This window comes from Coturnix japonica, chromosome 4 (assembly GCF_001577835.2).
Source record: "Coturnix japonica isolate 7356 chromosome 4, Coturnix japonica 2.1, whole genome shotgun sequence".
Classification (NCBI taxonomy): Eukaryota; Metazoa; Chordata; class Aves; order Galliformes; family Phasianidae; genus Coturnix; species Coturnix japonica.
This window is the reverse complement of record NC_029519.1, coordinates 19,552,957-19,572,290: the sequence shown is the minus strand read 5'-3', so window position 1 is coordinate 19,572,290 and position 19,334 is coordinate 19,552,957. Positions and strand designations below refer to the sequence as shown.

Genomic DNA, 19,334 nt, shown 5'->3' with positions numbered 1-19,334 from the left:
GTATACACCTGACATACAGACTTCTACAGTGATTAGCAGAAACAAATAGTTTTCACTTCGGTATGTCTTTTGTTTGGCACCAACACTTAAGTTTTAGTTAAATATATATTTCTTCAGTGCTGCTATTTAAAAAAAAGCAATGGGACACCATTACCAGACACAGAGTTAATTATTCAAATTACAAATTACAAACGTTCTTAAGACATTAAATGCATTCCTTTTCCTTATGGTTCCTCTGCAGTAAGAATTTGAGAGGAAAGAAAAAAACAAACTATCTTCATGTCAGAATCTTTCAAATAAGAACTTCTCTATATTCAGCTTCTTCAAGGGCCTAAAAACCCAGCTAACAATCCACTAGAAACATGGGTCAAAACTAAAAATACAGACACACCAGGAAGGCATCTGGCTCTTTCCTGAGCAATGTGAAATAGAAGAGAGTCTAATGCCTGCCAAGTATTTGAAAGATTTTTTTTCCCCCTAGTTTGCTATCAGGAATAAATTAAGATTTAGAGGTCAAGCTGTATCCTTCTCAGGGAAGCAGCAGAGGCAGACACTGTAAAATGCAAGTTTTGAAGTACTTTTAGCTGCTTATGTATAATTTGAAGGAAAATAATAACAATTATGAGAACAAAAACTGTAGTTGGGTCAACAGAAAAATAGCTTCCACAGTTTGGTTTACATTACCCAAAATCTAGTCTGAGTATTACTTTTGACCTCAGCTAAGCTCATCCAGCTTTCAAGCATGATATTCTCCATTACCCCACTTCCAAGCCATCAATCCCACTACCAAGATTAAATTTAAGTTCCAGTACCACAGCCACATTCCCTCCTCCTGCTGCGCCCCTGCAGAAAATCTCCCATCAGACCTTTCTGACACTTGTGAAACTCCTACTACATTCAGGACTTGGCAGGCATGCAGCAGCAGATAGGAATTTAGGAAACAATGCCATGGGTGGAGTCCTAAGAACACAATCCAGCTCCCATTCTCTTGACTCTGCAGGAATAGCAGCCACATAGTACAGTGAAAGCCTATTTTTAACTATAAGGCAAGCCAACATGACTAAAATGCACAAGGGGAGCAGAACTACAAAACAGCACGTCATTTCTATGAAATCATTCTTCATAGAAGGAAAAAAAGGCTCTTATCTATTTTTCTTACTTGCAAAAATCACAGTTTGGAGTCAGGCTATAAACTAAAAAATCCCATCACAATTGACTTCCAAATGACCTAGTGCACAGCACCTGTGCTTGTAAGAAAGCAAGCTGACAGACTCCACTTTCACAGGGTAAAAGAAACCACAAACTGAGGAACAAGGGCACTGCTTATGGTCTGGGTCACCATGATGGCCCTTCTCAGGCTGCCCATAAACTTCTGAGGATCAGGTAGCTTTAGTTACCAGGAAGATACACTGCTGCAATCAAACATCAGCAATGGGATCACCTGGACACCAGTACTAAGTTATCTACAGATCAGAAATTCAAGTTCCACATGGAGCTTCATTTTATGACTGCAATAACATTAACTTATTAACAGATATTAAATGCAGCTATAATAGGATGCAATAGCAGATCTTTACACCTCATGAGCTTGTTTTTTCTTTGATTTAGAAAAGAAATTGACTCCTGAATCAAGCCATGAAACCTGGGCTGAAGAGAGTGTTAAACCATTATTCATACTCCCACCCTAAAGGAGAAGCATCATATCCACTACAAGCTATAATATCCATGGAAGTATCTATATACTTGAGCACAGAGACAACTTCCCATTAAAGCATAATGTTTGCATTTTGTCAAAGATTTCTGTAGTCACTATAGTGTCTAATTAAACTTGCACTCATACACCATGTGAAGAAAATACAGGATAACATTCCCAACTCAAGGAGGAACATTGATCCTCCCACTTACTCCCACCCCAGGGGCCACAACACACTTCTTAACTTCGGAAAAGACTAAATTGTTTTTACACCTTTCTAAGGTACTCCAGTCTGGCTTTGAGAGGAATGGCATCTTACAGGAGACAACAATTTGACCACCCCTAACACAGGAATCAAGAACGGCTAGAACTGTATCCAATCCAAGCTGCTAGACTTAGCAGGCTACTCCCCTATTTGGAAAAATCCTCCAACAGTTGTGATGGAGACCTCAGATCACAAGAAGACTACTGCCCCTATTTCAGGTTTTTCACTGTAATAAGGTTTAGACCGAGTAGAGGACACTAAGTTAAAGTTAACTAAGTACAGTCAGGTCAGTTCATGTTGTCAAGACGAATGCTGAAAGTGAGAGCAACCCAAAATATAGGACACCTTTTGACCAGAGGCTGTGTGCCTATTCTTGTGCAGTACCACCTAAGTAGCTGCATACCACGAGTGCAAAACACAAACTACATCTTCTCAATATTTTTTCCTATCTTCCAGTTATTTCACCAAACATAATGACTATGATGCTTATCTTCTACAATTTAAAAATAAATAAATAAAAATCAGACAAAACTCTTAGTTATATTAAGGGTTATACATCAACATCATTCGGGTCAGGTAATTTGTTAATGCAAGGCTATTTACCTTCACCATCATCTACATAAAAGCTTTGCAATCTGTTGTCCTTCATCAACCCTCCTCATATCCCCATATAACAGATTTAGGAAGGAATAACAAACACTGTTATAAATTCCAGCTCCTGGGCATAGGATCAGCTTTCACAAACTAATCACTGAGCAATATTCAGGTAACCCTTCAGTATAGTTTATTCTTCCTGAGGTTCTCTGCTAAGTCATCAGCATTTCAAAATGAATAGAGCAAAAGGAAAAAAAAAAAAAAACAACAACAAAAAAAAAACAAAAAAACACAACTACTGGCTAGGTAACAAAATGTGAACAAACAGCCAACCATCCATTGCTGGGGTAGTGTACAAGTGTCGGTTACTTTTCAGGGATGGATTGACAGGTTAAGCACACTAATGGTTAGAATCCTAGAGAGCCTGCAGTCCTGCACAAGTCAACCCACATTTCCTGAATACAATACTGAAAATGAAATGTATTAGGTACAAGAACCTTTGGTCAAGGGCAAATCTTGAGACATCTTTCTCATTTTTCCCAAACCCTTAACACTGACTATACTCATCACATAGGGTCATCACAGTCAGCTGTACTTGTCACCTATTGACATAAAAAAAATACTGGAAACAATGATTCAGGACTATCTCATGTGAACTCTTGAAATACCCTACTATCATGATTTTTATTTTTCCTTTAGTACTCTTCTATTCATTATTAAATTCAGAGAATGCTAACAAGAAAGCATCAATAATAGTAACTGAAGTCTTAATACATACAAACCGTTGCAACTAGGATATCAGAAAATTAATATCAGATTTTAGTAAAAATATCCTGAAACTTTGAAAATCTTGTATTTATTTCAGATAACAATCACAGAACTGTGTATTTCTGAGAGAGCTAGTAAAATCAGTACAGCTTATCAAACATCAAGGATGTTGTTAGAGTAATTTGTAAATTTGTTAATTAGTAATTTAAAGCCCAGATCACAACAAGAAAACCAAACTAGATAAAAATTATTCTACAGCACAAGCATCATTCATTATCCCAGAGCACTGATGGCCAGAACATGGTTTATATGCTGATCCAATTCCAGTTTACAAAACTGAGCATTAGGGAGCTGCGATTTCTAATTGCTAAATCATGTGCTGCTGTCTTTTGACACAGATAATTACTTCTCCAATTCTGCAGACCTGTAATACTATCACATACGGAAGAATTTTTCAGATAAGCTCCAGGTCATCTTAGCAGCAGAGTACAGACCATGAAACACACTTCCCCCTCTTGCATACTGGAGCAGTACCGGTGGCAATCGTAACCGATAGAATGAACAACACTATCAACAGCAGTTTCTAATCTTCTTATAAACCAAGTACTTTTTTGCATATCACTATTTGATACACCCTGCCTTAGGTAATTAAAAATGAAGTTTCCAAAAATCTAATTTACTCCATCTTGCCAGAATATTTTTATAGGTCCATTTACTAAACTGCTGAGTTTATAGACTACGTCATCTGGAATTGTCTGAGCACAAGTACCACCCCACCATTTGAAAACTCTTAATCAAGAATTCTGAAAGGGAGTGCAAATATTTTTCAGGTGGAAAATGCCTGAGATACTGAGGTACAGGATTTTCTTAGCTGAATATGCATGCTTCAAGTAACGATGGACTTCATGTCACTCTATTTGCATAGTGATAATTCCCTACCCTATTTAGCACAGCATTCTAATATCCTCTACGTTTTAGAGCTTCTATCATTTCTCTGACTTTTAACTTGTAGTTTCAAAAGCAAATCAATGGTACTTTGATGAGGACTTTAAGGACTTCTTGCGTTCTTTCTTTAGAGGTTTGGATTTTTTGTCAGTGTGGGGTTTGTTTTGTTTTGTTTTTTGCTTTTCTGATTGCTGGGTATCAGCAGCTCTCAATATTAGCAGGATTTTTAACTTGTCTGAAGATATGACAGAATTATCTACAACTCAGTAATAATATATATTATTAGTCAGTTGGTCTAAAATAGCATTTCAGAATAAACTCAGATTCCATTTTAGGTTCATTTCTGTATTTTGGCTATATTCTAGTTTCAGTGTACACACCACCATAAAGATGACTTCGTAAACACTACAATAACACTACTAGGATTGATCACTTGGGATTATAAAAGAGTGCCAATAATACCAGTAGTGCTGGTGTCCCGGTGCTCACTGTGAATTTTTTCTACTTTATAAATGCCAGAGGAGCTGTGGGTGGCAACCCCAACCCTGAAGGCATTCAGTGCCAAGGTTGGATTGGGCCCTGGGTAACCTGATATAGTCAGAGGTGCCACTGCCCATTGTAGGGGACTAGAACTGTACAGGCTTTAATGTCCCTCCCTAGACAAACCATTCTATCATTCTCTGGTTCTAAACTTTTTCTAAATTTCTTTTTGATGTCAACTATCTATTCTGAGCTGAAAAAATCTGCCTATTTCTCAGGAAGGTAGAGAAAGCCAATTATTTGTCTTTGTAAATGTTTATAAACATCTATATAAACATTTGTACATACATAATCTGCTTTTACACTACCTTTCCAAGAAGTAGACAGTATGTATTTTCTAAATAAATTTCCACATATACAACACACGCACACAAAAATGTGCATGTTGTACAGACTCCAGGCCTTGGTACAGAAACAAAAAAATGGCATGACATCTACTATGTGCCAAAGACACTATCATTGACATCTCTACAGGTCACTAATGCATCCACTCTCATTCATATGAGATGACCCATATTATGCCAATAATAAGCTTTTGAGAAAATTTGCCATTCGATGTTGTCCTGGAGAATAAGAATTTATCCAGACTCTGCCACAGATCACTGGTATGATGCCAAGAAAGCCACTTAAAATTAACCTTTCAGAAAATCATTAGACAAGGGGTGCCTGATCTGGGCCAAAATACAGAAAATTCAGAAAAAGTCCATACTTTGAGCACTTACTTAAGTCAACCTAGACTGATAAATAAGCATCTGAAGTTTTCAGAAATCTGTTCTTAGATTTTGCCAAAGATTTGCTTCATTAGAACTACCTGAAAAATGATGATAATGCCACATATATTAATCACATTAACACTACAAACTAGCTACAAACTCCCTAAAAAGCCAGAGAAAGAAAAAATAATACTTTTATCTTCTAATTAGGACTTGAATAGTATGCCATAAACTTAGCCTGGCCATTTAAGCAACAAACCTAACACAAGATATCAAATATAAACCAAAACTTATCCATCTTGAGTTGAATCTTTTGGAATAAAATTCAGAATTAAAGACTGTACTAAAAAGTACATTTGAAGTAATGAAATAACTCCTCCTAATCATTTTTTAAAGATCCACAACTACATTACTAGTCTGCAGAGAGAACCTTTTTCAAAATACACTAATGAAATGGAAAGGAATGATCTGAAGGGAATAAAACAGAAGTCTTGTTTGTCAACAAGCAACAAAAAATAGATGTCCCTTAAAAAACAACTCCAAGTTCCAATGTGATGCACTCTCTTAAGACAAATAAAATCCAAATCATCAGCAGGTAAAGCAGATAGCAGATTACTACCAAGTTGGAAGGCGGCTTTTTCATATATACGTTTGTTCATGTAACTTTTTCCCTTGTGTGTGTGTATGTATGTGTGTACAAATGTCCATAAGTGTGTGTGTATACACACACATATGAGGTCTAGTCAATTCGGATCATTCAGCTTATCAAGTATAGCTTATACTTTTCCTCCCTGCTTTCCCAAAAGGGCTACTTTTATTTTCTTAGTTCTAAAACAGTACCAAGTATCCCTTCCAGGAAGAGAAAATTATGTTTCTTCTATAATGTTTCACATTTCTTAGAAAAGCATGCCACAATCTACACAATCTCTTACTACAAACCAAATTCAAATAGCCATATTTGCATAGTTACAACTCAAGACTCTTTCTCAAAATACCATTCATTTCCTCCTCATTGTTGGGAGAGAAGGGGGCCATAGCATGGAACCACAAATCTTTGTGAACTACAACACAGCAAGAGCAAGCCAAAGACTTACAGCTTTCAGTATTGTTCAGTAATTCAAGACAGGTCAAGAACATCAAAAGGCTGAAGTGTCTACAAGAGCACTGAAGTAGAGTCACTGGGTTCCCAGTGAAACAAATCCTTTATTTGAGCACTTAATTTCTATAGTACCCAAAGTAAAAATGTAACTTTTCCTACAGACTGTTCATAAGTGACAGCAAAGTACTGGGCAATTCATGAGCTGTTAATCATTACACATTCATGGCAGAGCTATGCATCTTAAGTCACATCTTTAAAAGCCTTTTTCTTTTAAATTTATGTTAGTAATGCCGAGTAAAGTTTTCACAAACAACATGTAGAAGAGGAAGAATGAGATAGCTGCTGGGACAACATCCACACAGAACCCAGAAAACACACACAGCTGCAGCACTGCCTCAATCCCTTCTAATTTATGAAAGATAAATAAGACCTGTACTCTTCATGAATGATACCGATCTTTAATTTCTTACATTAATTAACCTAGGAAATGTAACAATTTTTCACTTCACCTCCCTCCAGCCCAACCATCATGAATGTAATAGCCATTTTGCACAACGTTTTTCACAGAACAGTAAACTTACTGCCTATTAAACTAGTGTTAAATTAGGAACTTAACAGCATTAACTACAATTAGTTTACAGAATCTTGTGAAATCCAGCACAAGAGATTTTTGCACTCATTTCCAGCTTGTCTCAGCAAATCAAGCTGCAAGACTGCAGGTGGGGATGTCACAGAAGTAATTAAGGTTCTTTTCTTGAAGTCAAGTCCATTAGACATCAATAAAAGGTTTGGGATTCTGGAAACATACAAACATGAAAATAACTTTGCCTAAAAAATGATTAATTCACTCAGTTTTCCTTTTTGGCAAAGCAACACAAAGTCTGTGTATCTTAAAACTCTGAAATTGCCCTCCCTCCATACAATAACTCAGATCTTCAAATCCAATTTTCCAAGCAAAAAGCCTCTACCTGGACAACAAGCATGGAAAGTTTCATTGCCAAAGTAGTGTTTCACTGCGAGCTAGATGTGTCCTAACAGTATCACAGAATCATTTTAAACTGCACAAGCCCTTATCTACAGACTTTGTTAATGCAAAATCTGCAATTGTGTGCCAGCCTTATGTCAAAAATATATATTTTTTCATTTATATGTCAGCATTTCCTACAGCAAACTAATTTTCTTATACAATTATTATTATTATCTTTCATCATTACCTTTCATCATTTGGTATTTTGGTTCATAGAGTGAAATTTATCTCTGATTTAATTAATTCAGAATAGTGCATTTAAAACATGTCAGACTTTAGAATGTTAGGTCTGTAAGTTACTGAGTTATTTTTTCCCTCACCTATAAGCTATTATTTTACATTAGATTTGCTCTGTTACAAGAATCCATCCAGAAACTTTCATTAACCTTCTCTGGAGAGCAAGAAGAATACATATGCATCTGTCTCATTTTATTTCAATTTGCAAATTCAGGGTATCCTATTCTATTTCAGATTCTTCAGTACTTGAGTTTCAGGAGAAGTGGAGTCGTGGTGGGGTTTTTTCTTAGATTAAGTTCTAAATATTTCATGAACACCAATGATTTGGTAACATGAACTCCTTTATACTTGGAATGTAATTAAGAAGAGAAAGGAACAGTCTACAAATAAGACACTGTGATAAGTCTGCTGCATGCATAAAAATAAATTCACTAGACATGTTCTGAAATGTTTATAGGTTGGTTTCTATGTTTCTACACAAAATTAAAGCTGAATTTGTGATGACAATATTCTTCCTTTAAGAAGTTCCTGTTACCAAATTTTCCTCACTATTTATGATTTAATTGTATACCCTGAACATGCTGTACGCATTCCCATGCACTCTAGTACACACACTAAGCACAAAATGTAGAGGTCTTCAAGAAAGATATGATGAAATTAAAAGTTACATCAAACCATGTAAAACCTAACATAAAGATATTAATGTCAGCAAAGTGATAAGAATCTATTTCTATCATCCTTTTATACTGTCAAGCCTAAATTTCCAGTTTCTGACACCTGAGGCCTTGTTAAATTATGTTTGCTGTTCTACTCATAAATGCATTTATAACAAACATTAAACACAGGCAGCCCATGGGATTAAATCCTGACAAAGGTGTAGCTGACTCATGGGATCAATTATAAAGCATCAGTACTTATGCCTTTTGTTCATGCCGTGTTTTACTAACAGTTTCTGCATTTTCAGTGCAAGTCTACCACAGATGTTCAATGCCGTGTTACAAGGCAACAGCACGCCCGTACCACACATTACACAGAATAAATCTATTCTTATCACCAGCTACAATTAAACCACTTGTTATAAAGCTCAAATACCTCTTTAAAAGTTTTACAAATGCATAGTTGTTTTAACTGAATGCTCATAGCTTTGTGACCAAAAAAAGTATGTCAATATTTTCCAAGTACACTTCTAACCTTCAAAAAAACCGACAAGAGTTGCCTTTCCCAAGCTAAAAAACAACCTTAAGCACAGACACAGATTCTAACGCCACCTCAGGTACAGCTTTCCCTGAAAAACCCACTATTAAATTCCCAAATCAGAAGTACACGAGGAAGACAACAAGCAGTTCCAATTACCATGCAGCTTGCCTGTGACAGGTTATTGATAGAACAAACAGAATTTGCAATACTTACTGAATGTTTCTCCTGCTGGCCCATAACTCCATGGTTAGCTGGGATTGCAAGTGGTTTCATAATGAAGAAACAGAAGCTGAACTGAATTTACACATCATGTACCAATTTCTTATGGATGGCAAGTCACCCTCTACAGCATTAAATTAAAACGAGGAGGAGGGGGGGAAGCAAGCTGGAACTAAAAGTGTCACTACGGGTAAGCTCAAAAAACCCCTCACACTTGTAGTGCAGAGAAGCAATCCAAACGACAGCGTTTGTCTCCATTTTTGTAACACAGAAAGTCTAACCATGTCAGGATGCAAAGAGCCTGATGAAACCCTACATATCCAGTGCCCATCCAGAGGAACAAAACCATTCTCCGAGACAGAGGAACGGGAAGAAAAAAAAAAAAAAAAGAAAGAAAAAAAAAAGGAGAAAAAAAAGCTAAAATGGCTGACTGCACAGAGACTCCCTCAAAAAGGCTTAATAGAGTATTATGTTAGTCAGGGTGCAGGAACCAGCCCCAGCACCCAGTCAAGCATTGTTAATACTCCTGTTTCATTTGCAACTGCACACGCTCACACACACAGCCCCCCCTCGCCACCACCCTCCACTCCCCCAAAATCAGGGCAGAGCATGCGAGCAGGGACCTCCTCCCCCGGCTGCCACTGCTACCGGCAGTAGTGACCGGTGATCCATGCGCCGCTCAGCTAACCAAGTTTGCACAATTAATCTCGTCAGCGTGACATTGACAGACATTGGATTTTATGACACCCGCTCCTCACAATCGAGACTAGCACATCTACTAGCAGGAGAGTCAGCAACAGAAATACAACACAGTAACACACACATAAAACCCAGAGAATCATGAGTCTGAATGCAATACGCCAATATAATTACGTTATTGTGCTTACTTTGGAAGACCATGGCTGCAGGCAGTTGGCATAGCAACGCACAAGGAAAGCCATTTCCTGGGCAGAAAGAATGCTTCCTTTTCTAAATAAAAAAATTCCTCTTAGGATACAAACGGCATTGCTGCTTCCTGCAGAAAGCAAAGAGACTGTAGTCTGTCTCCTAACCTGCAAAGGCACACTCGATGCGGTCCTAGTGATGTAAGTGCATTTCTCACTCACTCTCTCCCTCCCTCTCCCTTTATCCACTGAAATATTTGAGTCAAATGGAAGACACATTCCTTGAGGCTCGTCCCCTCCAACACTTCACCATTTCACTCATTAACATAGAGGTGGACAACGCAGAGAAAACAAGCAGCTCTTGCCTGTATGATGTCAGCCCCTGAAGATGAAGGCAACCCCAAGGGGAGGGATGTGCTCACAGCTGCTCCTCAGGGCACTGCCAGAGTAAGGACCAGCATGTACCTCCACCAGCCCTCCACCAAGTGGGACTTCTCAGGAAAATGAAGGCAAAGCAGGTTTGACATCACCTCCCTTTCCCCCCCCCCCCCACCCAAAAGAGTGCTGCTGCAGAACTGCTGTAAACGCTGTTATCAAGTATTTATAAACAGTGCACTTGACAAGTTCTTGCAGATTTTCAGCTGTTTCACTGTTAGGCAGGCCACAGACATCCACGGCCTGAAGCCCGTGAATGTCAAGATAGTTTTAAAATACAATTCAGGCTTTCTGAATATAGATCTTGTATCTCTGTTCACACTGTATACACAAATCCCCCAGAAAACAAAAGGGGAAGCGAGATCTGAAAGAGACTGACATACATATGGCTTTTATAATCCCCCACTCCGACCGTAATTGCATCTTAAACTGAGAAATCTCCCGCTGCCTCCTCTGGCAGGGCTGTGCTGCTGGTCGTGCACTGCCAGCACCAAGCTGCAGAGGAGCCAAGGTGCAGAGGCCGGGCTGCAGCAGCAAGCCAGTGGGCAGCCCTCACCACGGAGCCCAAATCCATGGCACCTGGCAGTGGAGACCCACACAGGGCCAATGGGATCGTGCCACCTGCCAAGCAAGCTTCAGCCTTCTCAGGGCATGTTTACAGCATACTCTGTCAAATCGGAGACCATCTGTGCTTAAAGCCACTTCAAAGTCTTTTTTATTTCCTTAAACAATATGAGGGAAAAGGATTTAACAGTTGTTACAAAGGCGTAAAGACACAGGAAGAAATGAATGCTGCAGAGCAGCACATAACCTAATCTGCAGCTGCTTTTCACCAAAATACATGTCCACTGATAATTACGTAGTGATTTCATTCTGTGCGGACAATGATTGCTAGGAAATGAGGCTATAAATTTAGCGAAAACCAATCTTTATTATTCACAGTTACTCTAAGGGCACCACTTCATATGCAGCATATTTGGAACTGAATCTATTTACAATTATGAAAGTTTATGACACTTGTACCCTTGGTTTTCTAGTATATGCTAAATCTTTCTGTCAAAGAGAAGTTACTCTTTAAAATGACTCAATTACAAAAATAAGTATTTTAAAGTCTTTGTGACGTGCCAATGTCACTAACAGATGACTTTAAGGCGTCAGATCATGCTTGAGCCCTGTAAAACTGTGAAATGCTTAGCGCCAATCAACTTTCTGATGAAGTTCTGAACAGAAATAGGAAAAGATATTCACTTTGGGAAGTTCCAAAGAAACCCACCTAGTACAAAATCAAAAACTACCACTTGAAGCAAACAAAAACTTTTCAATTCAGTGACCTAGTGTATAACAGCACAACCAGAATGTGAGTTCAGTGCTATAAAGCTCATATCAGAAAAAAGAAAAATATCTGCCAAGATAGAAAGTATTCAGCAGCGTAGGAAGGAAACACAACACTTTCTGGACTGCTACATACTTAACTGAGCTACAAACATGTATCTGCTTATAGAATGGGGGAGAATGGTTTAAACTAAAAGAGGGAAGATTTAGATCAGGCATTAGGAGGAAACTCTTTGTTCAGATGGGGGTGAGGCCCTGGCACAGCTGACCAGAGGGCTGTGGGTGCCCCATCCCTGGAGGTGCTCAAGGCCAAGCTGGAAGGGGCCCTGGGCAGATGGGCTTTGAGGTCTTTTCCAACCCAAGCCATCCTGTGACTCAACTGCCATCACTTCCCAGGTACAGTGAAGCAATATAATGTATACTATCACTTCAAAAAAAAATGAAGACTGCTCCAAAAGTAATGCCTCTTGTTTCATTATGTTGGCTTATGACATTAGAGCCAGATGTTGGCGTTATGGCAGTAGAGGTAGAACCTTCCCAACAATGCTCCATTACCACATGACAGATGGTAGCAGAGCATCAGTCTGACAAAACAGCCTCTGACATGGAAATGGGTATGAAGCAAAAAAGCAAGTCATGGAACTATTGCACACAGAAAAGAAAAATGGCACTCACTAACATTCATCGATGCTTGCTGAACAGTTCTGGAGACCAAACAGTGGATGTGAGCAAAGTGAGGTGGAGTATGGTGCCTTTCAGCAGTAGTGACAGCAACAGTGGGTCACCTGCCATGGTGCAGATTTTTACAGGCGTGGCAAGCAGGCTCTTGTTCATCACTGGCAAAAAATGCATAGACCTTGGTGGCACCTACACTGTAAGATGATGCTTGGTAGCTGAGAATTTGCTTCATCAAGTGCCACTGTGCTCTTCACAAATTTGTGGTTTCCACGGAAATAAATAGGAAGCATTACTCTCAGAGCTACCCACACAATCACATAAGCTAAACTTCATAAAAATTAAATAAAGAAGAAATATAATTCATTTTTTGTACCTTTCAGTAAAAAATGAAGGGCATTTAAATTAGTTATAGACACTAGAGAACTATATCCTGGAAAGTTTCTATCATAAACAAGTATGAAACCACTATAAAGCCTAAATGCAACTTTGCATTCATGTGTATTTCAAAGCTCATGTACAAACTCCTAGTTTAGACTTAAAGTTTGACAAGAGTAAAAAGGTTTTTTTGCAAATGCTTTTGTAGGTGGTTGAAGTGAGATTATAATGAACCTGATCTGAAATAATTGGACACGATGAGTTATCCCAAACAGCTTCCAAAGTACTATATGAATAAGAAAGCTGGCATCTCTCCCTGAGCCTCTTAAAAAAACATAAAAAATTCCTAATAAGACTAACTACAGATGTTAGGATGTCCCTGGATGGAATTCAGAATTCATAAACAGTAGTCCTGAATTTAAGGTAGAAACTGGTACAGATCTCAGCAGCATCTAAATAATGCCTCTAAACTATTTTACGTTCCAGAATATCATCTCACAGACATTCTCCTAAATGGTGCCAATATTGCTTGGACAATTAAATCTTTTTAGGTTAATGACTAATGCTGCAACAACAGATTGCCTCATCTTCAATTTCAAGCAACCATTGCAAGCAAGCAAATCACAGCTATTTGCAGGAGTATTTAAAATTTGATACAGATTACATACATGCAAAATATTCTTTTTTATCTCATAGACAGAAATTATCAGCATCTTTTCCCCTTTCCTTTGAGGACTGTATAAAGAATCATTTCCTTCTTGTTCAAAATCTAATTCAAAAGACATCAAAATTCTCTATGTTCACCAGATTTACTGTCACTTTATGACTCCATAAAGACAGAAAACTGAAAATAGATGTGATCTAGAAAAGAAGACTAAGTAATAAGGCGCAAACTCCGCAGTCATTACATGCCCTCAAAACACTTGCAGCAAAGGGGCAATTACACAGACATTACACATGGCTGTAGGAGAAGGCAACAGCATTTGTCATATTAATTTTTTATTTGACGCAACCTCACCATCACTACACTGACATTCACTTCACTGCTGGCAACACCAAAGTCCCCTTTAAATGAAGCAACCTGCGCTGCTTTGACAGTGTGTTTATTAATGGTACAGAACATTTGAACAAATGCCCTTCTGCTGAGCTGCTGCTGCAGATGAACCTGTAATCCAGATCCTTGAAAGAATGATGAGCCTGGAGCTGACAGGCTGGTGCATGAGCAGGGCGGATGTACAGCAGCTGCCAATCTTACCTGTGACCACAGGCTGATTTATCACCTCCAGCATAGCTCTGGCACCAGAAAAGCAAGCTTCCAGCATCTGGGCCAGCCAGCTTAAAGTGGAGCAAGCTATAACCTTCCTCTAAAACACTTACCATCAAATTCTATTTTATGTCAGATGAGTTTTTTAATACTAGAGCAGACATAATGACTATGCATACTTGCAAAGTCACTTTACAACATAATGTTTTACTGATTTGCTTGTTGACTATTGGTTACATAAGCCTCAAGTTTTATGTCATTAACAAGGCTTGAAAAGTATACATTATCATTACTTAATGCTAAGAACTGGACATGAAAATAGAAGACATTAATGTTTTCAACTAGCAGAATGGTCACAGACGAATTTCCTTAATTGTTTCAGTACTTTAGGAGTGGAAAATGCATTCTGGCAAAATACTTGCAGCTTTTCCAATGTTCCTGAAGTTTCCTACCCTCTTTGGTGTAAGGAAAAGAGTTTAAAATACCATTAATCAAATCAAAGAACAAGAGAATGCGTCTTTAGCTTTTAAATTGTGAAAAAGAGTACACAAGCAAAAAAGCAAATGCTTTTTCCAAGGTCTAGAATTGATGGTGTGCACAATTAGCAAGGCTCCTCTGCCAGATCTAAATGATGCCTTGCCATCCATACCTGTTTGAGCAAAGGTTTGCTGCAAAGACACAAATCTCCTTACTAGTCCAGGGCAAAACCAAAACAAATATAAATTGTATCATTGTGTTCCAAACAAATTCACAGGAGGAATTTCAGGAACACAGGTCCTTCATTTATGCTAAGAGCCCTCACATTTCATACTCTACTACATGCGAGAGCAGAAAAACATTACTGCTGCTGGATAGTGAAATACCTCATTCACGTGCATCCTACTGCTACATGGTTGAAAGGTAAGCACAAAAATCAGGGATTTTTTTAAGGTCAGTTAACCACTCAAGTTGTAGCCCGTTATGTTCTTCACCAGCTTCCCTGAGTCCTATAACTGCTGTTTGCAAGAAGCTGACACATTTGAACTACAAGTGATGCTTGTTCTGGCATCGAATTCAATGCACCTGAGACCACCAGAGCAGGAGTAACAGTATTAACAACTAATGGCTTAAAAAATTAACAAAAGCCACTCCATTTTATTTTATTTTATTTTCAAAACTCATCTAAACACTAGCTGCTTTTTCTGTCACTCGGTTTGTGGTTCATTGGTTTATCACTTGAGAAACTTTGGCAGTAGTGGAAGGATGTTTTTGCTTTAAGAAAATATAAGATGCTTTCTAGCACTTTTCCTTGAACTTATTTAGAAGCTTTAAGAGAGACTGTGAAATTACCATCACTGCGTTCTCGAGGTGCAAACAGACAGAAGACTGGCAATAAACCTCCATCTTCCACTAGGTTTGCAGATTCCTCCCATTCTGGTGGAAGTTGTAGTTTTTTCACCATATGTGATATTGATTGCTTTCCCTCTGTCCTCTTGACTATTTATATGGACATGTCCCATGGTAGGTAAAGTACTGCTGTTATTTTAAGGAAGTTTAACTTTGGTAGTGCTGAGCACTATTAAAAAGGATTTTCATTCACTTCAGTTATCAATTGAAATAAACTAACTTTTGTTTTTGTCTTCAGACACAGTTTTATCCAGGGAAATTCTCCCTAGAGCCTACTCCAGGGGTTCCCAATTAAAAACAACACTAATCATAATTTAGCAGCATAACATCATTTTCTTTTTGAAGAACTCTCTCCTCATGTTGCTGCACCTTCTCCCTTGTGTAATATACAGCATGCACTATCATACTATGAAAGCCTTGTGCACTAGCAACTGTACAGAAATATTTATCCAGATATTTTGCTTACATCAGTAACAATTGCATACAACCTCATATTTCTTATTTTGGAAAAATAATTATCAAAGTGACCCATTTTAAAGAGTCTAAAAGCAGCATTACATCTTTCAGAGACCTTAAAACAAAATTCTAAGTACCTTTTCTCTCACTCCCTTCACATGACTATAAAGTAAATCAGGGAGCCAACTACCAACCATTGACAAAGGTCCTATTTTTCAAATTTAATACTATTTATTTCCCTTGCAATTTTAGTATCAGTTATGTGGATATATAATAAAATTAGTTGTATCTACCAAATTGTGTCTCTCTAATTTGATTCTACATTGTTTTGTATTGAAAGATCAGAAGATTCTTATCTGAAAACATCAGCATGCTTAGTATTAGGATCATCTTTCATGTCCCGAGAACATTTGCAGACTTTAAAAACCTGTTAGCTGCACTGCACACCTTTATACACAAATTACAGCATTCAAGAGAAAAATGAACCGCTGGTGAGGAGTATTAACAGAGTCAAATGAAAAGACAAGGTAAAATATGGTAAATTTTAGCAAGCACATATACACACGTGCATATTCAAATGAAGCAAAACAGCATAGAAACATTGTCTGTGAAGTTTCTATGCCAGGCATATCAATAATACGCATAACACTGCCAGATGTTCCAGGTGCATAACAAAACTTTACTGCCTTTGAATTGGCAGATAATTAAGGCTAACTACTAAAGAATAAACTCCCAAAACTCATTACAAGCATACAACATAATACTAACACATTAACTAGATCTTACATAAAAGAACAGACTTTTTTCTGTCATACCAAATATCCTTCCATCATAGATGTCTAGATTCCAGGAACTCAAAAAGTTCTCTCTAAGAAGACTTAGTTCCTTAGTGACCAGAGTATGGCTACAGAAGCATATTACTAGAATGGTAAGGAAAAGGGAAGGATTTACATGAGAGCCTTGTAGCAAATTCAAAGCAAAGCAACTACTTCATTTTGTTTAGCAGTTAGCTCCCCTAAACTGGGCTGTCATGTAGGGCAAAGTACAAGCAAAGACTGTGCTTCAACTTGTCTAGACAAGACAGGGCACTGGTATAAGCATCTACTGAACAAAGCAGGATATTTAAGCTGTTTTCAAAAGTTTAAAATTTTGAGTAAATGTTAAATGATTAGAACTCAGAAGTACCTTTTAAAGTTTTCAGAAACAGAACCTTTAGGGACAGATTGATGCCAAGCACTAGTAATTTTATCTTTAAATCACTATGTCAAGCAAAGCTCACATAACAGTAGCACAGATGCTTGGGAAAATGAGTCGCCCATGCTTTAGAGGGTTAATACCATCACTTGTGATGTCCATCTCTGCAGAGATGCAAATATCATATGCTTAACACAAATATGATCTATACCTAGGTACCATTTCCATTTACACATTTGATATACAACCATCATTCCTAAAACAACTTTATGCTAATTAAGATAATATATGCAAGAAGTATTTAAAAACACGTACGGTTTTGTTTTGTATTTCAATTTTCCTCAACTCTAACCAAGTTTAAGTTCCATATTTGTAATTTGTTATATTATGCAATGATCAACTTAGGAAAGAGTTATGAAAAAATTAATTTTCTGCTACATGAACGACATTCCATTGCAAGTGCAATACTCCACACCTCAGAAAAGCAGTATCGTGTATGATATTAAAAAAGAATGCCACAATTCCATAACAACAGAAAAATCCCATGTTATACTGGAATATTTGCTGTTATTAACCAAGTATTGCATGTGTGTTCATAAACTATTGTCAACCTCTACAATCTGTAAACAAGACCCAATGTTAGTAATGTATCTAAACAATGGAACTGCTGGTAAGATTACTGACACCCCAGTTGCATAAAATACTACATAACTTATAGTATGTTGCTCTTTGAATTTCCAAATCCAATCACAAATACAAATCCAGTTACAACATCAGCATAAGCCCTTCTAAAGGGAATAAAAGAACAGTAAATCCCAATGGATACATGAGTTCTTCAGCAGGGATGATGTAATACACAAAAATAGACATGCTTTGACAGAAGCTGCTAGTTGAGTAAATAACGCGCTGCATGTCATTAATTTTGCATTAGTTTGCCAGTAGATATTTCTAAAAGGAGAAAGATCTAACAATTTTGGTTTGCTGCAGGTCCTATACAAAATAAAAAACAATGTTGCTCATATACTAACATATTCCTTGCAGCATAAATGAAGGAAGGAAGCTGCGTGGTTACAAAGTTGCATTTTGACACACAGGGACAGGAAATACATATTGTCTTTACAGCATTATCTGTGGATATAGAATACAATGTACTAACAAGAGTACTTCACAGTAAGGTATATCACAATAACGGTTATAGTGAGATAGTTGAGTAGCATATAATGTGATTGCAAAATAGCATCAGGAAAAAAGAGCGGCTACTTTGCCAACAGAATCATAGAATCCTGAGAGTTGGAAGAGATCTTTAAAGGTCACCTAGTCCAATTCCCCCACAATGAACAGTGACACCAGAGCTAGATCAGGTTGCCCAGGGCCTTATTTCCAGCCTTGCCTTGAAAGTCCCCAGGGACAGGACACCCACCACATCGCAGGGACCACAACCTACAGCTTGGTGTCATCAGCAAACTTGCTGACGAGTGCACACTATCTCGCTATCATTGTAACTGAAGATATTAAAAAGTCCTGGCACTGAGCCCTGAGGGACACCATTTGTCACTGATCTCCATCCAGACACTGAGCTATTGACCACTACTCTCTGGATTCAACCCTGCAGCCAGTTCTTCATCCATTGAACAGTCCACCCATCAAATGCACATCTTTCCAATTTGGAGAGAAGGATGTTGTGGGGTACCATGTCAAAGGCCTTACTGAAGTTGAGACAGATGACATCAGTGGCTCTTCCCTTGTCCACTGATGCAGTGACACCATCATAAAAGGCCACTAGGTTGGTCAAGCAGGATTTGTCCTTGGTGAAGCCATGCTAGTTCTCCCGTATCAGCTCTCTGCCTTCCATATGCCTTAGCATAGCTTCCAGGAGAATCTGCTCCCTGATTTTACCCAGCACTGAGGTGAGTCTGACAAGTTGGTCGTTCCCAGGGCCATCCAGTAATTTGAAGTAAATTTTAATTGCAAGAAGAGTTAAGGACAGGGAAGCAAGGTTCCTACAATTTTCTCATTTGCTCCTGACTTTTAAA

The 19,334-nt window shown here is 38.0% G+C and overlaps 1 protein-coding gene across 8 annotated transcripts in view; it reads right to left on the bottom strand.

Moving 5' to 3' along the window:
• RAPGEF2 (Rap guanine nucleotide exchange factor 2) overlaps positions 1-19,334 on the bottom strand; it is a 162,411-nt gene that overhangs the window by 54,193 nt on the left and 88,884 nt on the right. The window contains exon 1 of one of the 8 annotated variants that reach the window (XM_015860898.2): positions 10,185-10,314. The exons of 6 other annotated variants lie outside the window; for them this stretch is intronic. In XM_015860898.2, the coding sequence (XP_015716384.1) occupies positions 10,185-10,238 (54 nt within the window). In that variant the 5' untranslated portion in view covers positions 10,239-10,314. Of the gene's footprint in view, positions 1-9,291; positions 9,831-10,184; positions 10,315-19,334 lie in introns of those variants that run through there. One more of the 8 variants, XM_015860899.2, reaches the window with a different exon arrangement.